The sequence below is a fragment of the Bos javanicus genome, chromosome 3 (assembly GCF_032452875.1).
Source record: "Bos javanicus breed banteng chromosome 3, ARS-OSU_banteng_1.0, whole genome shotgun sequence".
Taxonomy (NCBI): domain Eukaryota; kingdom Metazoa; phylum Chordata; class Mammalia; order Artiodactyla; family Bovidae; genus Bos; species Bos javanicus.
Window position 1 is genome coordinate 107,346,757 of NC_083870.1, and position 23,723 is coordinate 107,370,479.

The 23,723-nt window shown below is 40.5% G+C and overlaps 3 protein-coding genes across 7 annotated transcripts in view; all 3 read left to right on the forward strand.

The window, feature by feature from the left end:
• The window catches only part of RHBDL2 (rhomboid like 2), a 58,361-nt gene extending 48,760 nt beyond the window's left edge, over window positions 1–9,601 (forward strand). For 2 of the 4 annotated variants that reach the window (XM_061412445.1, XM_061412443.1), the window contains 4 exons: window positions 338–438; window positions 2,068–2,128; window positions 8,193–8,254; window positions 9,028–9,601. In XM_061412445.1, the coding sequence (XP_061268429.1) occupies window positions 338–438; window positions 2,068–2,128; window positions 8,193–8,254; window positions 9,028–9,207 (404 nt within the window). In that variant the 3' untranslated portion in view covers window positions 9,208–9,601. The remainder of the gene's footprint in view (window positions 1–337; window positions 439–2,067; window positions 2,129–8,192; window positions 8,255–9,027) is intronic. The other 2 variants (XM_061412447.1, XM_061412446.1) reach the window with 2 other exon arrangements.
• Window positions 9,602–9,689: 88 nt separating this feature from the next.
• GJA9 (gap junction protein alpha 9) lies at window positions 9,690–16,626 on the forward strand. Of its 2 annotated transcripts, XM_061412441.1 has the most exons (2): window positions 9,690–11,681; window positions 14,092–16,626. In XM_061412441.1, the coding sequence occupies exon 2, from the start codon at window positions 14,125–14,127 to the stop codon at window positions 15,388–15,390; it is 1,266 nt and encodes a 421-aa protein (XP_061268425.1). In that variant the 5' UTR covers window positions 9,690–11,681; window positions 14,092–14,124; the 3' UTR covers window positions 15,391–16,626. The 2 variants fall into 2 exon arrangements, with proteins under 2 accessions (XP_061268425.1, XP_061268424.1); XM_061412440.1 differs by lacking the exon at window positions 9,690–11,681 and having other exon boundaries at window positions 12,603–16,626.
• On the forward strand, window positions 16,495–23,520 carry MYCBP (MYC binding protein). The gene is made up of 5 exons (XM_061412448.1): window positions 16,495–16,712; window positions 16,907–16,979; window positions 20,671–20,719; window positions 20,910–21,039; window positions 22,292–23,520. The coding sequence occupies exons 1-5, from the start codon at window positions 16,629–16,631 to the stop codon at window positions 22,334–22,336; spliced, it is 381 nt and encodes a 126-aa protein (XP_061268432.1). The 5' UTR covers window positions 16,495–16,628; the 3' UTR covers window positions 22,337–23,520.
• Window positions 23,521–23,723: the final 203 nt, after the last annotated feature.

Below are 23,723 nucleotides of genomic sequence, written 5' to 3' on the forward strand. Positions count from 1 at the left end.
CCCACTGAAGTTCTATTTAACACCGCTATTTTTATAGAAAGGAAAACAAAGGCACAGAGATATTAAAAAACTTGCTCAAGTCACACAGTTGCTAATTCTGGCTTCAGAGTATTTGTTTTTGTTACTGTTATATTGTCTTCATATTGAGCATTTAATGTTTCATAATAATTGAGAGAGGTCACACGGCTATCCTTTTCTAGTATGGAAGCAACAAAGTGAATTTGTTGTTTGTTAATATAATGGCCAAGCTTCCCCAACTTTTACCTTAGATTAGAAAGATTTATCCTTCATGATTCTTACAGTCATGTCTGAAATTCTTTGTGTTTTATTTCTTTAGGATCCCTTGCCAGCTCCATCTTTGACCCACTCAAATCTCTTGTGGGTGCTTCAGGAGGAGTCTATGCTCTGATGGGAGGCTATTTTATGAATGTTCTAGTGGTAAGAATTTTGGGGATGAATCTGTAGACCTTAAGAAAAAATTTTAAAATAATTACTTGTATTTGGTTCAGGGAATCTTATTTATCAGTATTTACTAAGCACACATCTTCCATCTGACCACAAGAATTTTCCTTTCATCTCTGATCTCAAAAGGAATAAATACTAAAGAAAGTTCAAAGTTGCAAAAGAGAAAAGTCAAAGTCCCCAACGTAGTATCTGTTACCAGTCTGATATACATCTGTTCAGATGTTTTCTGTATGTATGCAAAATTCTACCAATAGTAACACTACAAAAATGGGACTACCCTTACATTATTCTGCATCTTAACAAAGTATCCTATCTACTCATAGGATACTTGAGCAGGACACTGAAATCCACCCCAGTCTTTTCAGGCGCTCCACAGTACCTTCTATATAGTAGCCCTACTTACTCAATTTTTCTTTGAAAGAAAAGGTCCAGGGTGATTGCAGCTTTTTACATCTCTAAATAATGCTGTCAGGAACATACCTTCACCTGTCTTTTTGCATTTGTGTGATTCTTTTGTAGGCAAGTTCCTAGAAGTGCATTTACTGGGTGAAGGCTTTACATTTTTATATATAAAGGCCTCCAAAGTTGGCATACCATTTTACACAACCATGATATAGTAGGTGAGATGCCAATCACTTTTTAAAACAGGGTAAAATCCTGATTAAATTAACCCTTTAACCATGTAGGTGTGCCTTAAAAATACTCTACGAGGAAAAATTTGAAGCAATTAAAAAACTGTTCCCAAACTAGAAGTCACTTAGAAAAACGTTTTTCAAACTTTGGGTCACATCACATTAGTGCTTGTGAACTCAGGTGGAGGGGCTGTGAAAATCCTTTTACACAGAAATTTCAGTACGCGTCATGTAAAATAAGAGTAGGTACTGTTTATGCGTGTGCTGGATTTTTACGTAAATTATTTGTTACTGTACATCTTGGTCACAACAGTTTGAAAATAACTGATTTAGAATTAACATAGCTATTTCAGCATGTCTCACTGGGAAGAGAGTTAATAACTTTAAAGGGAAGGGACAGGCAATTTGGGTTGAAGTGGAGCTATCTTTCTGAGTCTGCTTAGTCCTCTGGTAACACATGAGGGTAAATGCAAGTTGGTCTGAGGCTTTTTGAAACTAAAATCAAACTGAGTGTTTTTGGACCAGTGTTTTTAATTTTTAAAAAATTATCTTAAAAAGAAATCAAGGTAATGCTCAAATTTTAGCTGTCTTTGCTAACTCCTACTTAGAAAGAGGGTAAAGCTGTATCAAATGAATATTAAACAAAAAACTTGGAAATATTTTCACCAGATTTAGTTTGACAGCATCTATTAACTATCTGTGACATATTAAGAGTTGATTTTTTATTACTTATACTTAGCATATTTCTTGCTATTTCAAGGAATATCATGTTTCATTTTCACTCCAAAGTATACTGGCACTGTACTTCCCAAATACATTTGAAAACTGGACTGTTAACACTGATGCTTTGATTGGCAAACATTTGACACACTTTATTTTAAATGAAAAAGCAGATGGAGGGGGAGTATAGTTGAGATTCCCTTTGCCAATAGATAACTTGTGTTATTACTGTCATTTATCTCTTTGCAAGAATTTTCAAGAAATGATTCCTGCTTTTGGCGTTGTCAGACTACTCATCATTGTTGTTATAAGTAAGTGTGTTCTGTGAATACTTCACATCTTCAAGTTTATGGTTCAACCTTCAGAAGGCCTTCTCATATTTCCCAAACACATCCTACATGTCCTGATGCAGAAAGATATGAGTGGAGTTTTCACAGACCCTTGTGGGTGGTTCTTAGAGGTGCCTGTTTCTGGGGTGTGGGGAGTTAAGAGAGTAGGGCTCGAGGTACTCTGTCCACTTCATCCACCATACCATCACTTATTTTTTTATGTTTTTTAATTTTTATTGGAGTATAGTTGATCTACATTGTGTTACTTTCTATCATTTATTTTTTATTAAATTAAAAAATTAATTATTTAATTTTATTTATTTTGGTTGTCCTGGGTCTTTGTTGCCACATGGCTTTTCTCTAGTTGTAGGGGGTGGGGGCTACTCTCTAGTTACAGCGCTTGGGCTTCTCACTGCAGTGGCTTTTCTTGTTGAGGAGCAGAAGCTCTAGGATGTGTGGGCTTTAGTAGCTGCGGTTCCAAGGCTCCAGCTGCTGCTGCTGCTGCTAAGTTGCTTCAGTCGTGTCCAACTCTCTGTGACCCCATAGACGGCAGCCCACCAGGCTCCCCGTCCCTGGGATTCTCCAGGCAAGAACACTGGAGTGGGTTGCCATTTCCTTCTCCAATGCATGAAAGTGAAAAGTGAAAGTGAAGTCGCTCAGTCAGCACAGGCTTAATAGTGGTGGTGAATGGGCTTAATTGCTGCCTGGCACATAGGATCTTCCCAGACTAGGGATCAAACCCGAGTCTCTTACATTGGCAGGTGGATTCTTTACCACTGAGCTACCAGGGAAGCCCTATTTATTTTTGACTGTGTGGGCTCTCATTGCGGTGCAAGGGCTTCTCTAGTTGTGGTATGTGAGCTCAGCTGCCCTGTGGCATGCAGGATCTTCATTCTCCTAGCAGGGATCCCACATCCTCTGCATTGGGAGGCAGATTCTCACCCACTGGACTACCAGAGAAGTCCCTGTCATTTATTTTTTATACACTGGATTTTTCTCATTCATAAACTAGATTCTGTATACAATTTTGTTTGAAAGGGAAACCTTAAAAACCATTCACATTATCCATTTTCTTCTTCAATTTCTACATTTTCAGATTAAAAAAAAAACTGATCTAGGATATAAGCATGGAGTGGTGGCTGAGGATTGATGATGAGAGCAGAGGTGGAGGAAGAAAAGGGTCAGGGAACTAGGAAGATGACTGATGTGGCTTTGGAAATCTCAAGAATGATAGCGGAGAATGACATGCTGAAGGAGCTTAGGAAGCCTCATTCTGGAGAAGAGGTGGAATTTTAGCTGGGTCTGAAAGTCAGGATTTTGGATGATGGCAAGCCATACAGAGCAGAAACAAACAAGAGCAAAGGCAGGGCTTATTACTTGTATATCGAGGCCTGCTCCTGCTGCAGATGTATCTGCACAGAGGGTGTGGGGAGAAGGCTGACCTTGAGGCTCAGACTTGAAGACAGAGACAGAAGTGACATTTGATACAGGCTACTTTGGGCTGTCAGGGCTTCCCAGGTGGCGCTAGTGGTAAAGAACCCGCCTGCCAATGCAGGCGACGTAAGAGACGTGGGTTTGATCCCTGGGTCGGGAAGATACCCTGGAGGAGGGCACGACCCACTCTACTATTCTTGCCTGGAGAATCCCATGGACAGAGGAGCCTGGTGGGCTACGGTCCATGGGTTGCAAAGAGTCTGACATGACTGAAGAGACTTAGCACACGCGCATGCAATTTTGGCTGTCCACATAGTAGGAAAAAAATGATCCTGCAAATTGGTACAAGTGTTCAAAAAACAGACTAAGTTTAGTTTATAAATGGTATAATTACAAAACAGTATTTCACCCAGATAGAAAAGAAGTGACTTGTTTGTAGTTTATACCATACCGTATATAATGTTTTCTCCATAGACATCGAGAAATTTAAAAAGAGGGAAAGTAGTCAGCACAGGAAGGAGGGCAGATGTCTGGGAGTTAGTTAGGAGGAGTCACTGTGTGGGCTGAGCCACCTGAGTTGTTAAGGGTCACAACCAGAACCAAGGAACAAGCCCTTAGAAAAATATTCTTACGCAAGTTACCTGGGTTTTCAGTTGATCTGTTTCTGTCAAATAATGACTTTTGTAAAATAAGCCTCAAACTCTCAGTGGGGAAATGATTTTAATTCTCTAATACTCTTTAATGGTGGAGTAAAAACCCTTTCCTCATGCACAAAGTTATCTCCAAATACAGTTTATGTAACATTCTGTCATTCTCGAGGTAAGTAATACAGTCACTGAAGGATGTGGTTGTATTATATCCTACAAACACAGGTAGGCCAGCTAACATCAACCTTCCCCACATGCCATTTTTTCTAAAAGTTCTTCCCCGGTGGCTCAGCTGTAAAGAACCTGCCTGCCAATGCAGGAGATGCAAGATGCAGGTTTGATCCCTGGGTTGGGAAGATCCCTTGGAGAAGGAAAGAGCAATCTGCTCCAGCATTCTTGCCTGGAAAATTCCATGGACAGAAGAGCCTGGCAGGTTACAGCACATGGGGTCTCAAAGAGTCAGACACAACTGAGCATGTATGTGCACACACACCTACAACAAACTCCAGATTAATGAAACACAAATACATTTTAATTTTAAGCATGTTTTCTTCGGAAAATTTATAGTTGTTTTTTTTTTTAATGGTAAATATTATTCTTAACTGTGAAGGACAGTTGGCCTTAAGGACCTTCCTTCATTAGCACCAATTTTTAGATGTGTTTTCTAACAAAGCAACTGAGCTTCCCTGGAAAAAGTTCAGGACATCTCGATTTTCATCCTTCAAAAAACCCATATAAAGGCAACTCCCTTAAAAATGAGTGTTAGGTTTTATTGAAGATAATGATTTGGCTTACTGGAACAAGGGCTTCTTTTCAGGTGGGAAGACAGGTCTCAGTTTAGAGACTGCAGCAGTTTAGAAGTAAACTCCCCTTGGAAGCAGAAAGGGCCAGGCAGATACAAATCAGAAGGCAGGAGAGAAACTGAATGGAGAAACTGGCATGCTAAGAGTTACAGAGTGTTTTTGAAAGGCCTCCTACTGTGAAAGACTAGACCAAAGTAGCTGTTTCTAGTAAGTCTGCCCTGTGGTGGTTTTCTTATACTTTCCTAGCACTGCATCTGTTATTTACACTCCCTCAGGGATTGCAAATGACTTAAAATACAATAACAGCCACATTTATCTAGCATTTGGTGTGATAGTCATTTACAATTAAATTAATATTGAGTACTTCCCCGACCTCAATTCCTACCCAGTGACTTCAGTGTCGATACTGTATTGAAAGGGAAGCTAGCCGGAACACATGGTCCCGATGCTATTTTCCCAAAGGCAAGGACTAGGTCTTTCCGTCTCCTGGGGCACTCACTAAGTAGAGCATAGAGTATTGGGGGATGGGTGTGGAATGTGACAGTTGAAGGAGACGTTTCCAAGCTCACATGTAGGGCAGAGTTCTTCTAACCCAAGAAGCCACCACCGATATGACTTATTTAAGGAATGTCTAAGTTCTGGCTCTTATTGTTCCATTAGTGACTGTGGAATCACTTCCTTTCTCGGGCTGTCTTCTGTATTCCTGATGGTAATTATGAAAGGGTTAATGGGGAGGCAGGTCTCACTAAGGGGGCCAGAGGTCCCCAAGCTGCAGGAGGAGACAAATGGCAAATGGTAGTGGTGGGCTTTTTTTTTTTTTTCTACATTCCTTTGCTCCCGCTTTAGCCAGGTAGCCCCACTCCAGTACTTTTGCCTGGAAAATCCCATGGATGGAGGAGCCTGGTAGGCTGCAGTCCATGGGGTTGCAAAGAGTCGGACACACCGAGTGACTTCACTTTCATGCACTGGAGAAGGAAATGGCAGCCCACTCCAGTGTTCTTGCCTGGAGAATCCCAGGGACGGGGGAGCCTGGTGGGCTGCCGTCTATGGGGTTGCACAGAGTCGGACTCTACTGAAGAGACTTAGCAGCAGCAGCAGCAGGCTCCTTTAATTCTGTTGCTATGAGACAATCCGTTCTTCCTGAAAGTTACTTTTTCCCAACCTTGAGGGGCTGATTGCCCAATAAAACAATACATCTTACTCATGGGAATGTTTTTCTTAGGCTATGTTAATAAAACTATGTATCTTGCTTGGAGGTCTGTTTTCCTTTAGTATCTTGCCAGAGACATCGAGGTCCAGAGATGACTCCCGGTGTGTAGATGTGTCTGTTGTGGGAGAGAGCTGCACCTGGTGCAACTCTCTTAGCCTTGAGGTGTTTTTTTTAATCTATGATCAACAGCTTGCTAAAGACTATAAGATGCCTTGCAAAAAACTGCAAAAGGGCTACTCTCCTGTCTCCTTCTGATGTCTATGTGAGAAGCTTTCTCTCTTTTATACTTTAATAAAATTTGGCTACACAAAAGCTCCAAGTGGTCAAGCCTCGTCTTTGGCTCCACATCAAAATCCTTTCCTCTGGAGGCCAAGAATCCCAGCATCGTTCATGGCTAATAGCCACAACCTTTCATCTTGGGATCTTCAAGACAAGGTGTAGGCTTTCATCTTTTAATCTGGGGTGATTAGGTGGGTGAGAGTGAAGCCCCCATAGTCAGACGGCTTAAGGTTCAAATCCCACCACTGCCTCAGAGCTCTGTGGCCTTGGGTGAGTACTTAGCCTTTGTGTCTTGGCTTCTTTGTGTATAAAACAGGAGGTCTTTCCTCACTCGAGATGCTGCAATAGTGGTAATTGGCTTGCCTGCCTGCTTCTGTCTTTACTTCTTTAGAGTATGCTTTCTATATGGCAGCAAGAATCATCTTTAAAAAATATGAGTCAGGGGGTTTCCCTGGTGGCTCAGTGATAAAGAAACCACCTGCCAGTGCAGGAGACATGGTTCAGTCCCTGATCAGGGAAGATCCCACATGCCATGGAGCAACTAAGCCTGTGCCACGACTATCGCGCCTAGGGGACGCAACTGCTGAGCCCTCACACTGCAACTACTGAAGCCCGTGAACCCTAGAGCCTGTGCTCAGCAAGAGAAGCCACTGCAATGAGAAGCCTGTGCACCGCAACTAGAGAGTAGCCCCCACTGGCCGCTCATGCATCAGTGAAGACCCAGTACAGCCAATAAGCAAATAAATAAAAATTATTTAAAACCCAAGCCAGGCATGTCACTTCTGTGCTCAAAAGCTTTTGAAGGGTAAAAGTCAAAGTCCTTACGAGGGTCCATAAGGCTCTATGTGATCTGCATCTGCCATGGTTTGATCTCCTCACCTACAACTTCATCCCCAGCCTGAGTCCAGAATCATCTGCAGGTCTTGGTAAAGCACAGTCTGTTGAATCGTACCTGTAGAGTTTCTGGTTCAGTAAGTTTGGAGTGGGCCTGAGAGTTTTCATTTCTAGTAAGTTCCCAGTGAAGCTGGGAATCCCCAGTGGGAAATGGAACCATCCTTTGAAAACCGTCGACGCCATCAGATCAACTGCTTTGGTATTCCTCACACACCAGGCACTGTTGGCTCTGCCTTAGTGATTTCGTACTTCAGCCTGCCTAGAAGGCTCTTTCAGAGGTCAGCATGGCTTGCTCCCTTATCTTCACCAAATTCTCCTTGAGATCCTTCCTGCCTCTCCAGTTAAACATCACACCCGACTCCCAGCATTCTCAATTCTCCTTCTCTTTGTGCACTCTCTACAGCACTAGGCACCCTTTGACAATACTGTAACGTTTTACTTTTTCATTCACCTTTCCCAGCTGGACTTTCAGTTCCATGAGGCAGTCTAATCTTTTCATGGCAGTATATCCACCACCTAGAATAGTGGCTGGCACATGAGAGATCATTAATAAATACTTGTTGGATCGATGCATCTATAAAATGGGGTAATGACAGTACCAATTTCATGGCATTGTTGTGAGGATTAATGATACAAAGTTAGTACGTGTAAAGTTCTTAGAACAGTACCTGGCACAGAGTAAGTCTCAATAAATGTTACCGTTGCTAGAGGGGAACCAGAAATAACTGGTATACTGTTGTGGAGATCCTGGGGCTTCATCAGGCTGTTTTCCCTTCTAGTTGTGTCGGACATGGGATTTGCTCTTTACAGACGGTTCTTTGTTCCTGCAAATGGGTCTCCGGTGAGTTCGGTTTATTATTTTTTAAGTGAAAATTTGTCTACCTATGGTATCTATCAATAGCTAAAAAGGGTCACCAAATAGGGGCAGCAACAGTTGTGAGATTTAAAGCTGTCAGATTTCCATTTGGAAGGTAAGAAAATTCCTGGCAAACCAGCCTTTTGGGTTGTCCTTTTCACTTCTCCCATAGCCCAGATAACTGGCTCTAGTTCTCTGCACCTGCTATACGGGTAGCTATTCCAAAAAACAGGAGTGAAGGGACTTTACTGTCTATGGAGGATAAAATGCATATTGGAAAGCAGCAATAATATGGGTCCAGATAAATTTACAATATAAAGAAAACTGACAAAGATTTCCAGTTTTGTTGAAATTGGTTCCTGAATTTGGTAATTTCTGCTTGAGTATTTGTGCGTATGTTATTACCTGTGTTTTAATTCAGACATTCCATTTATGTGGGATAGATTATGCTCCTATAAAGAACCCTCACTGATCTCAACTCTTACTCTCTTGGCTGGCCTTGTACAGAACCATCCTAATGCAATGACGGCCTAGAAGAGAGACAGGCTGGCTGTCGCATGTACTCAAGAGTCAGTGAAATGACATTTTTTGTAGCTTTGCATGATGGAGTTTTCTTGTCTGTTTTGTCTCACTGCCTCACTGTTCAGACTTTTAAGACTCTGACTGGGATGGTATTTGTTCTCTAATAAGTGAGATGCAGCTGAAATATACAATTAGCATTTTCTTCACTTATTTTCATTTTCTCCTTTTCTCCCAAGGTGTCTTTTGCAGCTCACATTGCGGGTGGATTTGCTGGAATGTCCATTGGTTATACCGTGTTCAGCTGCTTTGATCAGGCACTGCTGAAAGATCCAAGGTTTTGGACAGCGATTGCAGCTTATTTAGCTTTTGTTTTATTTGCTGTGTTTTTCAACATTTTCCTATCCCCAGCGAACTGACTTGCCCCTAACACAAACCAATGAATAAAAAGGGTCATCTGGGGGAAAAAAAATCAAAACCGGAGAACTCTCTATGAAGAAACAGAGAAGTCCCAGGAAATGCTAACAATTTTATAAAGAGAACAAACACCCCTGAAGTTGTCGGTTTCAAAGACTGCTTACAAAAGGGGTTAGGGTTTAAGGAAGGAGCTCTTCCGAGGGAATGAGGGGGAGGAGGAAGAGAGAAAAGGGAAGGGAAGTAAGAACCAGAGACTGGCTCTTTTCTAGGCATGCTGTGTCAAGGGTATTTATTCTCTAAAAGAACTTGCTCTTAGGAGGATATGGTATAGAGATTGCTTGATAGAATCCACAAATAATGTACTCTGCTGATAATAAAAACTTTTCATACCTGTCAGACTACTGATTATCACTTTCCATCACTGTTTTGAGTCAATAGGTCACTGTTTAGGGTGCTTTATGTGCATTATTATTAATCTTGTTGACAACCCAGAAAGGCAGCTATTACTCTGCATCTTAGAGAGGAGGCTATGAGAATTCTTAAAAAAGAAAAAAATTAAGTACTCTGTCTAAGACAGGTTAGGACTTAAAGGTTGCTAATGACTTGACAGGGCTTCCCAGATGGCTCAGTGAGTAAAGAATCCATCTGCAATGCAGGAGACACAGGAGACGTGCATTTGATTACTGGGTCAGGAAGATCCCCTGGAGGAGGGCATGGCAACCCACTCCAGGGTGGAGAATCCCATGGACACAGGAGCTGGCTACAGTCCATGAGGTCACAAAGAGTGGGACATGACTTAGTAACTAAACAAGACGTGCTATCGTTGACTTAACCATTCCTCTATTGAACACTTGAGTTGCTGCTGATTTTGTACCATTACCAACAGTGCTATGCGATCATCCTAGTATGCTGCTGTGTCTTTGAGAATGATTGAATGAATGGGTATTTCAAGCATCCGGAAGCAGAAATGTTATGTTAATTTTGATAGATTTAAACTACCACTTTTTTCTTTTTTTTGGCTGTGCTGTGCCACACAGCTTGCAGGATCTTAGATCCCCAACCAAGGATTGAACCCAGACCACCACAGTAAAAGTTTTGAGTTCTAACCACTGGTGCGTGCTAAGTTGCTTCAATTGTATTCAACTCTTTGCAACCCTATGGACTGTAGCCTGCCAGGGTCTTGTGTCCATAGGCGTCTCCAGGCAAGAATACTGGAGTGGGTTGCCACGCCCTCCTCCAGGGGATCTTTCCAACTCAGGGATGGAAACCGGGTCTCCTGCATCTCCTGCACTGCAGCCAGATTCTTTACTGCTGAGCCATCAGGGAAACCCCCTAACCACCGGATGCCAGGGAATTCCCTAAATTACCTTTTAAATAGTTGTATTCATTTATATTCTTACTGATATTATATGACAGTAACAGTTTCCTCATACATTTGCCAAAAGGTGGCTTTATAAATCTTTAAAAAATTTACATTTTGATTAAAAATATTTTATTTCAATTCATATGTAACACTAATGAAGCTTAGTATTTAAAAAGTTTATTAATATTTATAATTTATATATTACACATAATATATAATATGCAAGTATGAATATATATATGTATATATATATTTCCTGATGAAAGGGTTGAATTTAAACTGAAAAGTAGCTATTAGATAGCAAAGAAGCCCAAGGAAGAAATATTTATCTGCCATCACCAACCCACTAGGTCAGTACTCTGGAGATCTTTAATGACCTAAAGTGCAAACAGAAAACTAGACAGAGAAATAGCATTCATCTAACTATGAAATCGGACATGACCCATTGATTATTAAGACCGATGACTAAGAAGTTATTATCTAGTTAGGTTATTTTGGTACTAGAAACATTGTTTACATTACCAAAAACAGTGATATCTTTCTGGGTCTCCAGAGCGCAAAGTTACCATTAAAAAAGCACACATATGTCTGGCATTTTAAGTTTGACATTTCTGAATAATACAGGAACCATTTATTCAGCTTAATTTTGGGCTCATAGTTTTAGTCTTCTAAACTGTGTTGTATTAATCAGAAATATTAGAAATATTCTTTCTGTGGGCTGCCCAGTAAGGTAGCCACCAGGCACATGTAGCTGTTTACATTTAATTAAAATTAAATGAAATTAAAAACGGTGTCTCTGTTACACAAGCCTCGTTGCAAGTACTCAATAGCTATGTATTAATAGTGGCCATCTTATTGAACAGTGCAGACAGTCTACTCCAACACTGCTGCAAAAAGTTCCATTGGATTAAAAAAACTTCCATTGGGTGGTGCTGTTTGAGAGGCAAGAATGAAGGCAGGGAGATGCAGTTTAGCTGACGGCTGATTCACTGTGCCGAGCTAAACCGAATCTGCTCTACACCTGCAGAGGGACACGTGGAGACAACATGTTGAAGACGGCTGTGGTGTAACTTTAAAGTGTGATCTGCTTCAAATTTACCTAAATCAAGAAAGGTCTGTGTTAATGTGTCTTAGCTAATTAAGAGTCATTTGAAATATTTTTTCTTTTTCTTTTGAATTTTATGGTACTGTATCTATGTATATTAGTATTCATGCTATTTGCTATGAAAGCTTTAGGACCTAAGATTTGAAGCTACGTAACAGTGCTTCCTCTTTCAGAAAATACTATGCACTTGTCCTTTTAGGGAAAAAAAAACAACTTTAATTTTCTTTGGTAATTTTAAAAGTAAAGTGCTCATGGTAAAAGAAATTAAACAGATATATAATTATAAAAAATTAAGTCAATTATTATCATTCTACCCAGAGATAATCACAGTTAGTATTTTGATGAATATCCTTCTAGGCTTTATTGAATGCATCTCTACATATAAGTAAATTTACAATAATGAGGCTACATTATTCTGTTTTATAACCCGAATGTCACTGAAACAACATATCCAATGTCTTTTTATGTTAGTATATATTTATTATCTCTACTGGTTGCATAGTACCATACTGTGGATGTACTATTATTTATATGTGCAATACAGTCTTTCTTGTATTGATAATTATTTTGGATAGTTTCAAATTATAATTATTATAAACAACAATAAGAATAATATCTTTGCTTATATTTTTAAGTGTTTTGGACTGTGGGTCAAAGAGTATACTGCTATTAATGTAAAAAAGTCAAATACAAAATTTCTCTATCTCAGGAATACAACTAAATTTTAGAAGGTTGACGCTTTTGCAACTCTTTTGAACTATATAAAGCTTTCAAAAAGGAACTAAAAACTCTAGAACTTGTTATTTAAAAAATCAAAACTTTCACTATTTGACATACCTAATTTAAATAATTAAAATTATAAGAGAAAACAGGTGATTTCTTAATATCTCTTTCATGAAAACTTCAAGTGTGTTTGGAGAAGAAAAATAACAGTTTAGTAAAACAGTTAAGAGGTGATTTTAGAACCACATTGATCTTTGAATGCCAGTTCTAGCTGTGTGATCTTGGGTAATTTAAGGTGTGCCTCAGTTTCCTCATCTGTAAAATGGAGAAACAATATACCTAGCTCACAGGAGTTTTGTGATGAATATATAGCTATAATATCTATATTAAAGCTATAATATCTATGTTGTAGCTATAATATCCCAGTATGTTGTTTGATTGTGTAATATTTCCCTTTCTGTGAGGAATACATGAGATGCATTTACATATTAAATGAAAATGAATGAAAACATTCCCCCATTTTTTCTTTCCTTTGGGATATATTTCCTCTTAGATATCTCAGGGTTATCAACTCTAATATGGAAACTACTGGCTGATAATCCAAGCATCTAAATTATAACTGGCCCTACTGCTCGCTCCACAAAGCAAGCTATATGTCTTAAAAGGGTCAAATACTGTCATAATGAAAATTTCTATAACACTACCAACATACCAATGATCCAAGCAATATCTAATAATATCCTTATAATTTTCATAGCAAAGTACAGTAATAATTACATAAATATTCATAAATATTTTTACTGAAATGATTTCTGAAAATGCTCAAAAACTGCAAGAAACTAGAATTTAGACATTTAAATGTGGATTAAAAAACTGATCTAAATTCTTATAGCAAGAGCCAGATCTGTTTCCTTTGGTTTCATAAAATGCTGTACCTTACTGGATTATGAAATGAAACACATGCCTTTTCCTTTGTACATAAATGAGATTTTAAAATCATTGACACTGGTCACAGCTTCCATATAAAATAATCTTAATAAATAGGTTTGTAAGATCAAGTCAGTAGTCTCAGGAACCTCTCTAAGAGTTATCAGTTTAAAATAACAAAGCAAAAAGCCAAGTGAGACTCCTTTCTTCCAGGAACTCCTACAATTCTGTTCTTCATAGAGAATATATACAACCCCTCCTCCAGGTATCTTTTTTCCTCCTACTGCATTATAATGTCTAAATGTAAATGACTTTCTATGCTTGACATCTTAAACATATTCTTGGTAACATATTATTACAACTTTCTAGGGAAAAAAGAGAGCAACCAGCATGCTGAAAGAGTGACGCTTTGTTCATATTTTGGCCATAGGTTTGCTTAAGAAATAGCACACGCTTCAGAAATGGAAGAATGTATCGGCCTCCTATTTGGTGGGGTTCAGAGATAATATGACTGACTAAATAAACATGGGGGACTGGAATTTCCTTGGAGGCATTCTGGAGGAGGTTCACATCCACTCCACGGTGATTGGAAAGATGTGGCTCACCATCCTGTTCATATTTCGAATGCTTGTTCTGGGTGTAGCAGCTGAAGATGTCTGGAATGATGAGCAGTCTGGCTTCATCTGTAATACAGAACAACCCGGCTGCAGAAATGTATGCTATGATCGGGCCTTCCCTATCTCCCTCATTAGATACTGGGTTTTGCAGGTAATCTTTGTGTCTTCACCATCCCTGGTCTACATGGGCCATGCTTTGTACCGACTGAGAGTTCTGGAGAAGCAGAGGCAGATGAAGAAGGAGCAACTGAGAGGTGAACTGGAGGAGGCAGAGCTTGAAATGCCTGGGGATCGGAGGCGACTGGAGGAAGAACTGTGTCAGCTGGAGCAAAGGAAAGTAAATAAAGTTCCACTCAGAGGAACCTTGCTTTGCACTTATGTGATACACATTTTTACTCGCTCTGTGGTTGAAGTTGGGTTCATGATTGGACAGTATCTTTTATATGGATTTCACTTAGAGCCTCTATTTAAATGCCACGGCCACCCATGTCCAAATACAATTGATTGTTTTGTCTCTAGACCCACAGAAAAGACAATATTCCTATTATTCATGCAATCCATAGCAACTGTTTCACTTTTCTTAAATGTTTTAGAAATTTTCCATCTAGGTTTTAAAAAGATTAAAAGAGGGCTTTGGGGACAATATAAATTGAAGGATGAACATAATGAATTTTGTACCAAGTCAAAACAAAACCTTGCCAAATATCAAAACACATCTGCAAACTCACTGAAACGACTCTCTTCTGTACCTGATTATAGTCTGTTAGTGGACAAGCAAACACACACAGCAGCGTATCCTAGTTTAAATCCCTCTGCATTTCAGACAGACCCTGATAACCATATTGGAAATGATGACAAAGGCATTTTGGATGAACAGGAAACTCTACTTTCTGAGATGTGCACATTTAGTACAGCCTGTGGTCATCTTCAAAATATCAGCTCAAGTAATAAAGAAGACACTCATAAACTATCTGGAAAAGAAGTTAATGGTAACCAGTTGAGGGGAAAAAGAGAAATTGATGGCAAAGACAGCAAAAGAAATCACTACTTTAAAGGTCACTGTTCCAGTCCAGGTGATGCTATAGAGCTTAACAACCACGTGGGACAGTCACCCCAAACAGCTTTCTCTCTGCCAGCTAACTGCACCTGGAAACCAAAGTGGCCTCGGGCTACCCGGGGTCCCTCTGCAGAAAGTGAAAACCAGGCATTACCTCCTAAAGGTTACCTCAAGGGCCAGCTCAGGGAGAGCACAACCAGAATCCTTCCTCCTTCACAGGGAGACTTTCAACCACTTGACATTCCAGACACTCCTGATTCTTCGGGAGGGCTGTCCTTTGAATCCAAGTTGGTCAGAACCTGCAGTAACCCTACTGCTTGTAGTCCAACTCATTTGGTGTCACTGACAAACAACCTCATTGGAAGGCGGGCTCCCACAGACCTTCAGATCTGAACATCCGTTGGCGTTTAGACATTCTCCATATTACATTATCACAGAAGTAGCCTAGTGATGGTGGAACACAGAAGAAATAGATAGGGCAGCTCTAAAGACCAGCTGTTTAGACAAACGACTACAAATCCTTTTAAAAAGGGAAAATGGCTCTAGTTCTGAACTGGGAAGGATTAGTTTGAAGTTTAAAGACACAGAGTTACCAAATCAGGATTACTTTTTTGTGGTTCCCTTCAGAAAAACACTGATTCTGGGAAAACCTATGTCAGAATTGAAGCTAAATGGAACCAGGTTTTTCCTTGAAGGGAAAACAGCCTTCGGAGATTGTTCTTGATCTATGTAATTCCCTCTTTTAGTTACTGATCTTCTTTCTGGACACTGATTAAACTTTGTTTGCCCTTGGTTCTTAGTTTTCTTATGGACTGCAACCCGATGTGTCCTGGATATAATCATCATGTTGCTTCTAGTAAATAAAATCCTAAAAAGATGTCGCTTTCTTTTACCAGTTTATAGCATCGTGATTCAGTGCCAGGATCCGAGTCTTGGCTTTACTACACTGGCCATCTAACCATTACAGTTTACTAACAGTGTCTACTTTACAGGGATGGTGTGAGGATTAAAATAAGAAACAGGTGTTTAACGCGCTGCCAGGCATACAGTAAGCGCTCAAAAGTGCTAGCTATTATTATCACATTACTGCTCACCCTCTGGAGACCCACATCAAGTCGGCCACAAAATAAGGAGACTCCAAACGACAGAGCTGGAGCCCAAACAGACGATTCTAAGCGGTCTTCCAGCCACTGGAAATCCAAGGGTTGCCCTCGACGGTCGTGCGCCCTCTTTCAAGACGAGAGTCCACACACCAGTAGGCGCCGCCTGCCACGGCTTCTGAGGTCCTAGTTGAGACGGGTCCGCCCACTCTCGGCGTCTCGAGTGAGTCCTAGCGCTCCAGGGCTCCGCAGACCCCGCCCCCTGGCGCCACGCCCGTCTTTGGCCCCACCTGGACACTCGCCCCAAGTTACCAAAACCTAGCCTCCTACTAAGCAACCAAATCTTGGCGAGGACCGGAAGAGGAAGGAGAGGCGACGCTTCGCTAACCAGAGGGGCGGGTGCACGCAGCCTCCCTCGGCTCATCTCGCTATGGGGCATTCAGAGCGTCCTGGTCGCCATGAAAACAGGCCACACCCCGGCCATCCCGGCCCGGGGATCCCAAGTGCGCAGGCGTCCGTGCCCCTCCGCGCATGAGCAGTGCTGCTCCGAGCCCGCCAGCCACGGTCTCCGGCGCCAGCTACGCCGCTGCCGCTGTCACTATGGCCCATTACAAAGTGAGGGGGGCGCGGCGTGGCTGGGGGCGTGCGGGCGGTAGCCAGCCGCTGGTCGGCTCGGGTGGGAGTGGGGGCGTGCGCGTAGGTTTGGGGGGCTTGAGGTAGTGAGGCGGAGGCGGCGTTGCCGGACTCCCAGCGCCTTCTTCCTGCTCTGGCCCCCGGGCTTCGGCCACTGACCCGCCGTGTCTCCTCAGGCCGCCGACTCGAAGCGCGAGCAGTTCCGGAGGTACTTGGAGAAGTCGGGGGTGCTGGACACGCTGACCAAGGGTGAGCATGGGCCAAGAGAGGGTTCCTCATGCCGTCGTCGTGTTCCTCGGCTCTGTGCCGCGAACGGGCATGGTGTGGGGCAGGAGGGGAAAAGGGGGGACCCACTCCGGGTCCAGCGAGGTGGGCCTCGGGGGTCAGCGGGGACCGGCGCACGCCTGGCTGCCGGACGCTGCCCGGGTCGGGGAGCCTCACCCTCCCCGTGGTGAGTAAAACTCTCGCAGCTGTTGCAAAGTCCCTCCAACTTCCGTTGCTCTGCCTCTAGCCGCCGCACTGAGCATGTTGCTAGAGACCTTGGGAGAGCCCAACTCCTCTCTCCTGACAAATTTTCCCGAGCCCTCCAAATCCTTTAGAAACAGTTTCCCTCGAACAAAGGACAAATGGGAAAATGACCAGATTTGAAAGCAGTTTATAAAGTAGCTAAGTGAACCTAATCCTTGAAATAGCTCTTTGGATGTGGCTTTTCAGCTGAACCCCATTTTGTAGTCTATATCAACTCCTACTTGGTGCAGATTTCATAAAGTAGAATTACAGTTTAAAGAACGTGAGGACACATCAAAATGGTTATATTGTTTTCACTTTTTAAAATGGAAGTCGTTACACTGTATTTCTTAATCTGGATTCAGGATCTAAGTAGATGAGTAAGGTGACTGACACTGGAAGGTTCCAAGAACTAGTGTGGGTACTGCTTATTTCATCAGCTAGGCAGTGAGGCGAATGCTGTTATCTATCACTCAGCTCACTGGCTGGGCCTTTCAAGGGTGTGGAACAGAAGAGCTGGCAGGGATGATGGTTTGGGTCCATATGAGAAGTGTAGTTAAGTATCTGGAAATACTTTGGTATCTGCTCTTTGTCCAGAAGCAAAAGTTTGAAAAAACTGGGAGAATAACAACTCTGGGTCTTAGCAGAAAGCAGGGCTTTTAATTCTCAAGCCTGGGTTGGTCATTTTGAATTGCTACCTACCTTAGGTTCAATTTCCTACTCTTTGCAAATTTCAGTAAACATTAAGGTAGTGTGAAAGCACCGTGCTGTCATCCTGGAAAGTATCCCACCATTGGAATTTCATGGACCTCCCGCTCCCCTCAAAAAACTCCACAAGCACATTTCTTTCATTTATTTAACCATTTTATTCAGGTGTCTGTTAAGGCACTGAGGATACAACAGTGGGGGGAAAAACTAGGCCCCTGCTCTAAATGAACTTATATCCTAGTTGGGGAAGACAGATAATAAATACACAGTGTCAACCAGTGCTAAGTGTTGTGAAAAGAACATTGCTGATAGAGTGATGGGGGTGGCATTTTACCTAGGGTTGTGGGGGAAGGCCTCTCAAGAAAGTAACCTTTGAACAAAGACCTGAAAGAAGTGTGCTGTTGAGTTTCAGGAAGTGTAAGGAAGCCAGAGTGGCTGGATGGAGTGAATGAAACATACATTGGTAAAGGGCAGAGAAGTGACCATTGTGGGAGGTAAATGAAGATATTAAGCCTTGTGGCCATACTTGGATTTTCCTTCATGAGAAACGAAACCCTTGGAGGCTTCTTTTCCCTGGCTGACATCTATTGGTATTCCCCCTCAACCTTCCTGGGTTTCCAGTTTCCTAAGTAACATCAGACAACACAGTATCTACTGATATGATGATCTATTTAATATTTGATTTTGTGTACTTCACACAGATTTAGCATATACTTTTTATCCAGCTCATTTCCAAGAGGATTTGAAACTGCTTCTAACATTAAAACACTATAAGGATGTCTAAAGATAAGTTATTTGGAAGAAAAGGCATTTTAGTTATTTTGAGCACTGTATCAACCTCTAAAAATCCTGGCTGCTAAGACAAAAAGGGAAACACTGGGTATAGAGTTCTTGTCTGTTTAAAAGGAAGTATATTTCATCTATAGAAAAACACAGGAAATTTGACGTTTACATTATGTTCTGTAATTATCAACCTTGTAAGTACCACTGACAGAAATTTAGAAGCTAAAAGAAAGGGTAGGAGAAAAAGAGGAAGAAAGGGTAAGAGTATTTATGTCTTATAAAATCAGAATTTGATAGGGATCAGTGGGAATTAATGGAAGAAGAAACATAGGGTTGAGTATATAGTTTGAAGAAAAAGGTAGTAAGTAGAGGAATAAAGTGTCCTGTAACACTGAAAGAAGAGGGAAGGAGAGGAGAGGGTAGTGGTGACATAAGTATGCCAATTTCTCAAAAAATAGTGCTGTAAATACATTTAAAAGTATAACTATCAGAACTTAATGTAAGTTGTTTGTAGTAGTTGGCCATTTGATTTTTTTTTCATGCTGTCTAAATTATTTTGATGTTATTAAAACTAAAAAAAAGAGCAAAGCATGTTAAGTTGGTTTATAAGAGTTCTTAACTTGGGGCCTAGATATGCATGTTTTTTGTATGTAGTTAGAGCTCTTGGTCTTTGATCAGATTTTTCAGAATTTTGTGCACAAAAAACTTAACCACTGATTTAGATTTTTATCTGGGAAGGATCCTAGAAGGACTGTGTTCAATATAAGATGGAAAAGGTAGTGCTGACATGAATTACTGGATATGAAACCACTAAAGTATGTATTTTAATTTGAGCACATTGATTACTGGTAGTTTTTGGTTGGTGGTTATTTAGAATGTGGTGTGTGAAACTTCATTCTTGAAGAATATTTTGGATTCAAAGCTTCTTTCTTCCAACAATTAACCACAGCCTTATTGATTCTCTAAAAATTTTTCTCAAATGTATCTACCTTGTTTTCATCTCTTTATTACTCCAGTACAGGTCACTTCTCTTTTTTTTTTGGTGGTGGTGGGGGATGCCATGTGGCATGCAGGATTTAGTTCTCTGACCAAGAATCGGGCCCATGCCCCTGTAGTGAAAGCTTGGAGTCCTAACCACTGGACAGCCAGGGAATTCCCAGGCACTCTTTTTTTAAAGTGATTAGCATGTTGTTGTTGTTTAGTTGCTGAGTTGTGTCGGAGACTCTTGCGACCCCATGAACTATAGCTCACCAGGCTCCTCTGTCCATGGGATTTTCCAGGCAAGAATATTGGTTGCCATTGCCTTTTCTAGGGGATCTTCCCTACCCAGGGATTAAATCCGGTCTCCATTAACAAGCAGATTCTTTACCACTGAGCCATAATTGCTCTTCGTGCATTTAAATCCTTGTCCCACTTGTTAGCCTACTTGACTCCACACAGGATGAAGATCCCGTCACTCCCCTGCTTAAAACTGTTTTAATTATATGCCATTTTGTTTTAGGATCAAGGCCCGACTGAACATGCAGGATCCTCCAATCTCCTCCCTAACCACCTTTTCAGCTTCCTTTCAGTTCACAACTCCATCTAGCCACACTTGAATTTTCAGTTCCTGAATACATTGTTCTTTTGCCCTTGGCCTTCCCTTTTTATCTGAAGCCTTCATTGCCAAGGTCTTAGGTCTTATTTCCCTTCCCTGGTGCCCTGGGCTGAGTTAGGTGTTCTTCCATTGTGCTCCCATCACCCATTACCCTTATTGATGCTTGATACTCTTTCGCACTAGACTGTAAATACATTGAGAACAGGGACCTTGTCTGTCTTGTTCACCATGGTATGTCCTAGCGAGATGTGTGGTATATAATAGATGCTTAATATTTACCGAGGTATGGCATATGACTTCGGCCATTTTAAGACTTTAATTTTTTTTTTGCTTTTTGATTTGCAGTATTGGTAGCCTTATATGAAGAACCAGAGAAACCTAATAGTGCTTTGGAGTATCCTTTTCATTTTTCAAGTCAGAAAAAAGCCTTTATTCTGTTGAAAAAGTTACTTTGAGTATTTGGGTTTTGATCTCTGGGTAAATATTGGTGGTAGGGTTGGGGTGACTCTCATCAGAGTTATTTCAATAGAGGGCTATTTCATTAGTTTTAATGAGCTCAAGTAAATCCTTAACTTTGATATTAGTTTTTTAAAGCATCACTTAGGAGCTGCTACCCCAGAAAATCCAGAAATAGAGCTGCTTCGCCTAGAATTGGCAGAAATGAAAGAGAAATATGAAGCTATTGTAGAAGAAAATAAAAAACTGAAAACAAAGGTAAAATTTTTGAAAGAATTCATGTTAAAAATAATTTCACCTTTAATGACTGTATGATCAGAACCTCACTAAAATGGACAGTAGAGCAGGGAGGAGGGTGAATATCAATCTCAGCTCAGTTAACTGCAAGGAGAAGCTGATACCCTGTCTAGAAAACCACTAGCAGATTGTAAACAGGATGAGCAAAGTGTGGTCAAGAAGAGGTTCTTGGGAACCTTCATCAACAAAAAGATGAAAATACTGGTGAAGAATACTGGTTTTTAAGTAAATGGAAATTTCTGGGAGTCTTAGGCAGTTAAGTAGGTCATTATGGGGCCACTGCTTTGCGAATGGCACACCTTAAGACTGTGCAGTTCATGATCTGTATAGTTACGTGGTGGCCCTGAAATGTGTTAACTGTAAACTTGTTTGCACTTAAGCTCTGTACATTTGTTTGCACTTAATTTTGTCTAGTGCTGAAGTTTTTTCTTTGTTTAAACTCCATGAGAATTTTCATAAACTTTTGTCAACTAATAAGCCTTTGAGGTTTTAACTGCATTCTGAATCACATAATGCATTTCACATGACTCTAGGCATTTCTCATAATGTGTTTTATCTTCTCAACAACTTTGTGAGATAAATGACACAGGTGCACAGACCATTTTATAGGTGAGGAAACTAAAGCACAGTGAAGTCTAGCTTCTCAAATCTCACAGTTAATTGGAACAACTCATATCTTAGTGTTCTTGCAGTAAACCACAGTTCAGCATAAGAGATCATTCAGTATCTTAAATTATCCAAATTATTATAAATGCTAGATAACTTTTTTGACACCTTTTAAAGTCCAAGACATTAGCTGCTTTTTCATTAACTGGCTAGATTAATACATGTCACATGATGTTTTTTTTATACTTTCTAGAAGAAAGTTTTCAGTAAACTTATGGTGGAGAGGAAGAAAGTACCTTTACTATATAAGCCACAACATCTTAGGGAAGATACGGATTATTGCATAGATGTTTGTGCAGTGCAGTCATGAATGGGAATTAAATTTTAGTTTCCCAGTAATTTGTAAGGTTTATACAAAAAAAACTTTCACTAGGTTTGATTGTATTAAATATTAAAAAAATCACTGGTTTAAAAAGGCTAGGATTTTATAAACTGATTCAGTCATTGAACAAAGTAGTTGACTCGTTTTGTTACTGTTAATAGTTTTTTTTTTTTAACCCAATTTAGAATAAAATTCACCTAAACGCCTCTGTCTTTGCCCCCATAGCTTGCTCAGTATGAACCACCTCAGGAGGAGAAACGTGCTGAATAGGATTCTTCTCAGTTGAAAAGACACTGAAAAAAATGGTTTTGTATGACTCGAATAGTTTGTACAGTATATAATCTTTTCTGAACAGATGCTATAGCACTCTTTTAAATATGTTAAATTCACCTATCACACGTTAACTGTTATAAACACATATACTTAGAATCACCAATAAAAACTCAGTATAACTTTCTTTGGGTCTTAAAAAAGCAGGAGAATCAAAAGTGAATCCTGGAAAGAAAAAAAAAAAATCTATAAACACAGCCATCGAATTCATTACCTTAAAAGACATTCTATCAGTCTGACTAGGAATGATGGTACTGGTTGTATTTTAGCCAAGGAGGTTTAGCACAGAGCTATTCCCTGGTTTAGCTCAGGATTATGAGCACAGGTACAGTCATTCTTTAAAATGAAGATGACACTGTTGTTTTATATTCTCTGTAGGCAGCTGGAGAGATCTGTGTGATACACGATGCTGTTTCATGGGGGTCTCATGAATCTTCTGCTCTTGTTTATATTAGGTGGAACGAATGACTCTTTGCCACCACTTTGCCTTAGATACTGTGTGTGTGCCAGTGTGAACTCTGACACCACCTTTCCTTCTATGCAATCATGCCCTATCTGATACTGTTGCCTTGCTTTACTGTGCTTCCCTGGGTCCCAGTTGCACATTGGCCTTTCTGTGTTGTTTTTCAATTTCCTGTAATAGCAGTTACCCTGACTGTAATTTATATAAAGAGGATCACACTGTTCCCCTGCCTTACTTAGTTGCTTAGCGGAACACAGAACAGAGGCAATTTAAAATTCTGGGTTCACGCACAAGCCTGGATGACAAGGGGAATGAGCCATATATTGTGGAAAATTATAGTTTGTGAGTATAATTATATAGTGCTTTTTCCCCTCAAAGTATTTTTCTAGCTTTGAATTCATTTTATCTTCATTATCCCTGTGAAGTAGGTAGGCAAGTGTGAGGGGAGGTGGGGTGCTGAATCTTTAGGCCAAAGACTGATATGAATACCAATTATTTACCAATTGTAGAACCTTGGGCACATTAGTAAATTGCTCCAAGATTCACTTTCCTCATCTGTCAAATGAAAATAATATCTGTGCTGCCTACCTCACAGGGTTGTTGTGAGGGTCAAATGGAATGTATATGAAAGATTTGTAAATGGTAAAGCACTATATTCTTGTTTGTTAGTCCTTTTTCCTTTCTTGGAAGACCTACAGTCAGATGTTTTTGTGTTACTCTTCACTTCTTTTCCTTATTGATTGATTAGCATTATTAAGAAGTAGCCCTATCTCATGTACTTTGTCCCCAGTGTTACAGAAATGTCCTTATTTTTTGGTCAAAACACACAGAGAAAACCATACAATGAAAGCTGGTTTTTAACTA

What these genes read in the sequence shown, in the direction of transcription:
- GJA9 (XM_061412440.1), top strand. Translation starts at nt 13,849, where the DNA reads ATGGGGGACTGGAATTTCCTTGGAGGCATTCTGGAGGAGGTTCACATC.
- MYCBP (XM_061412448.1), top strand. Translation starts at nt 16,629, where the DNA reads ATGAGCAGTGCTGCTCCGAGCCCGCCAGCCACGGTCTCCGGCGCCAGC. An exon ending in GCTGGACACGCTGACCAAGG is followed by an intron (nt 16,980 to 20,670) that starts GTGAGCATGGGC and finishes TTTGATTTGCAG; the next exon opens with TATTGGTAGCCTTATATGAA. An exon ending in ATAAAAAACTGAAAACAAAG is followed by an intron (nt 21,040 to 22,291) that starts GTAAAATTTTTG and finishes TTGCCCCCATAG; the next exon opens with CTTGCTCAGTATGAACCACC.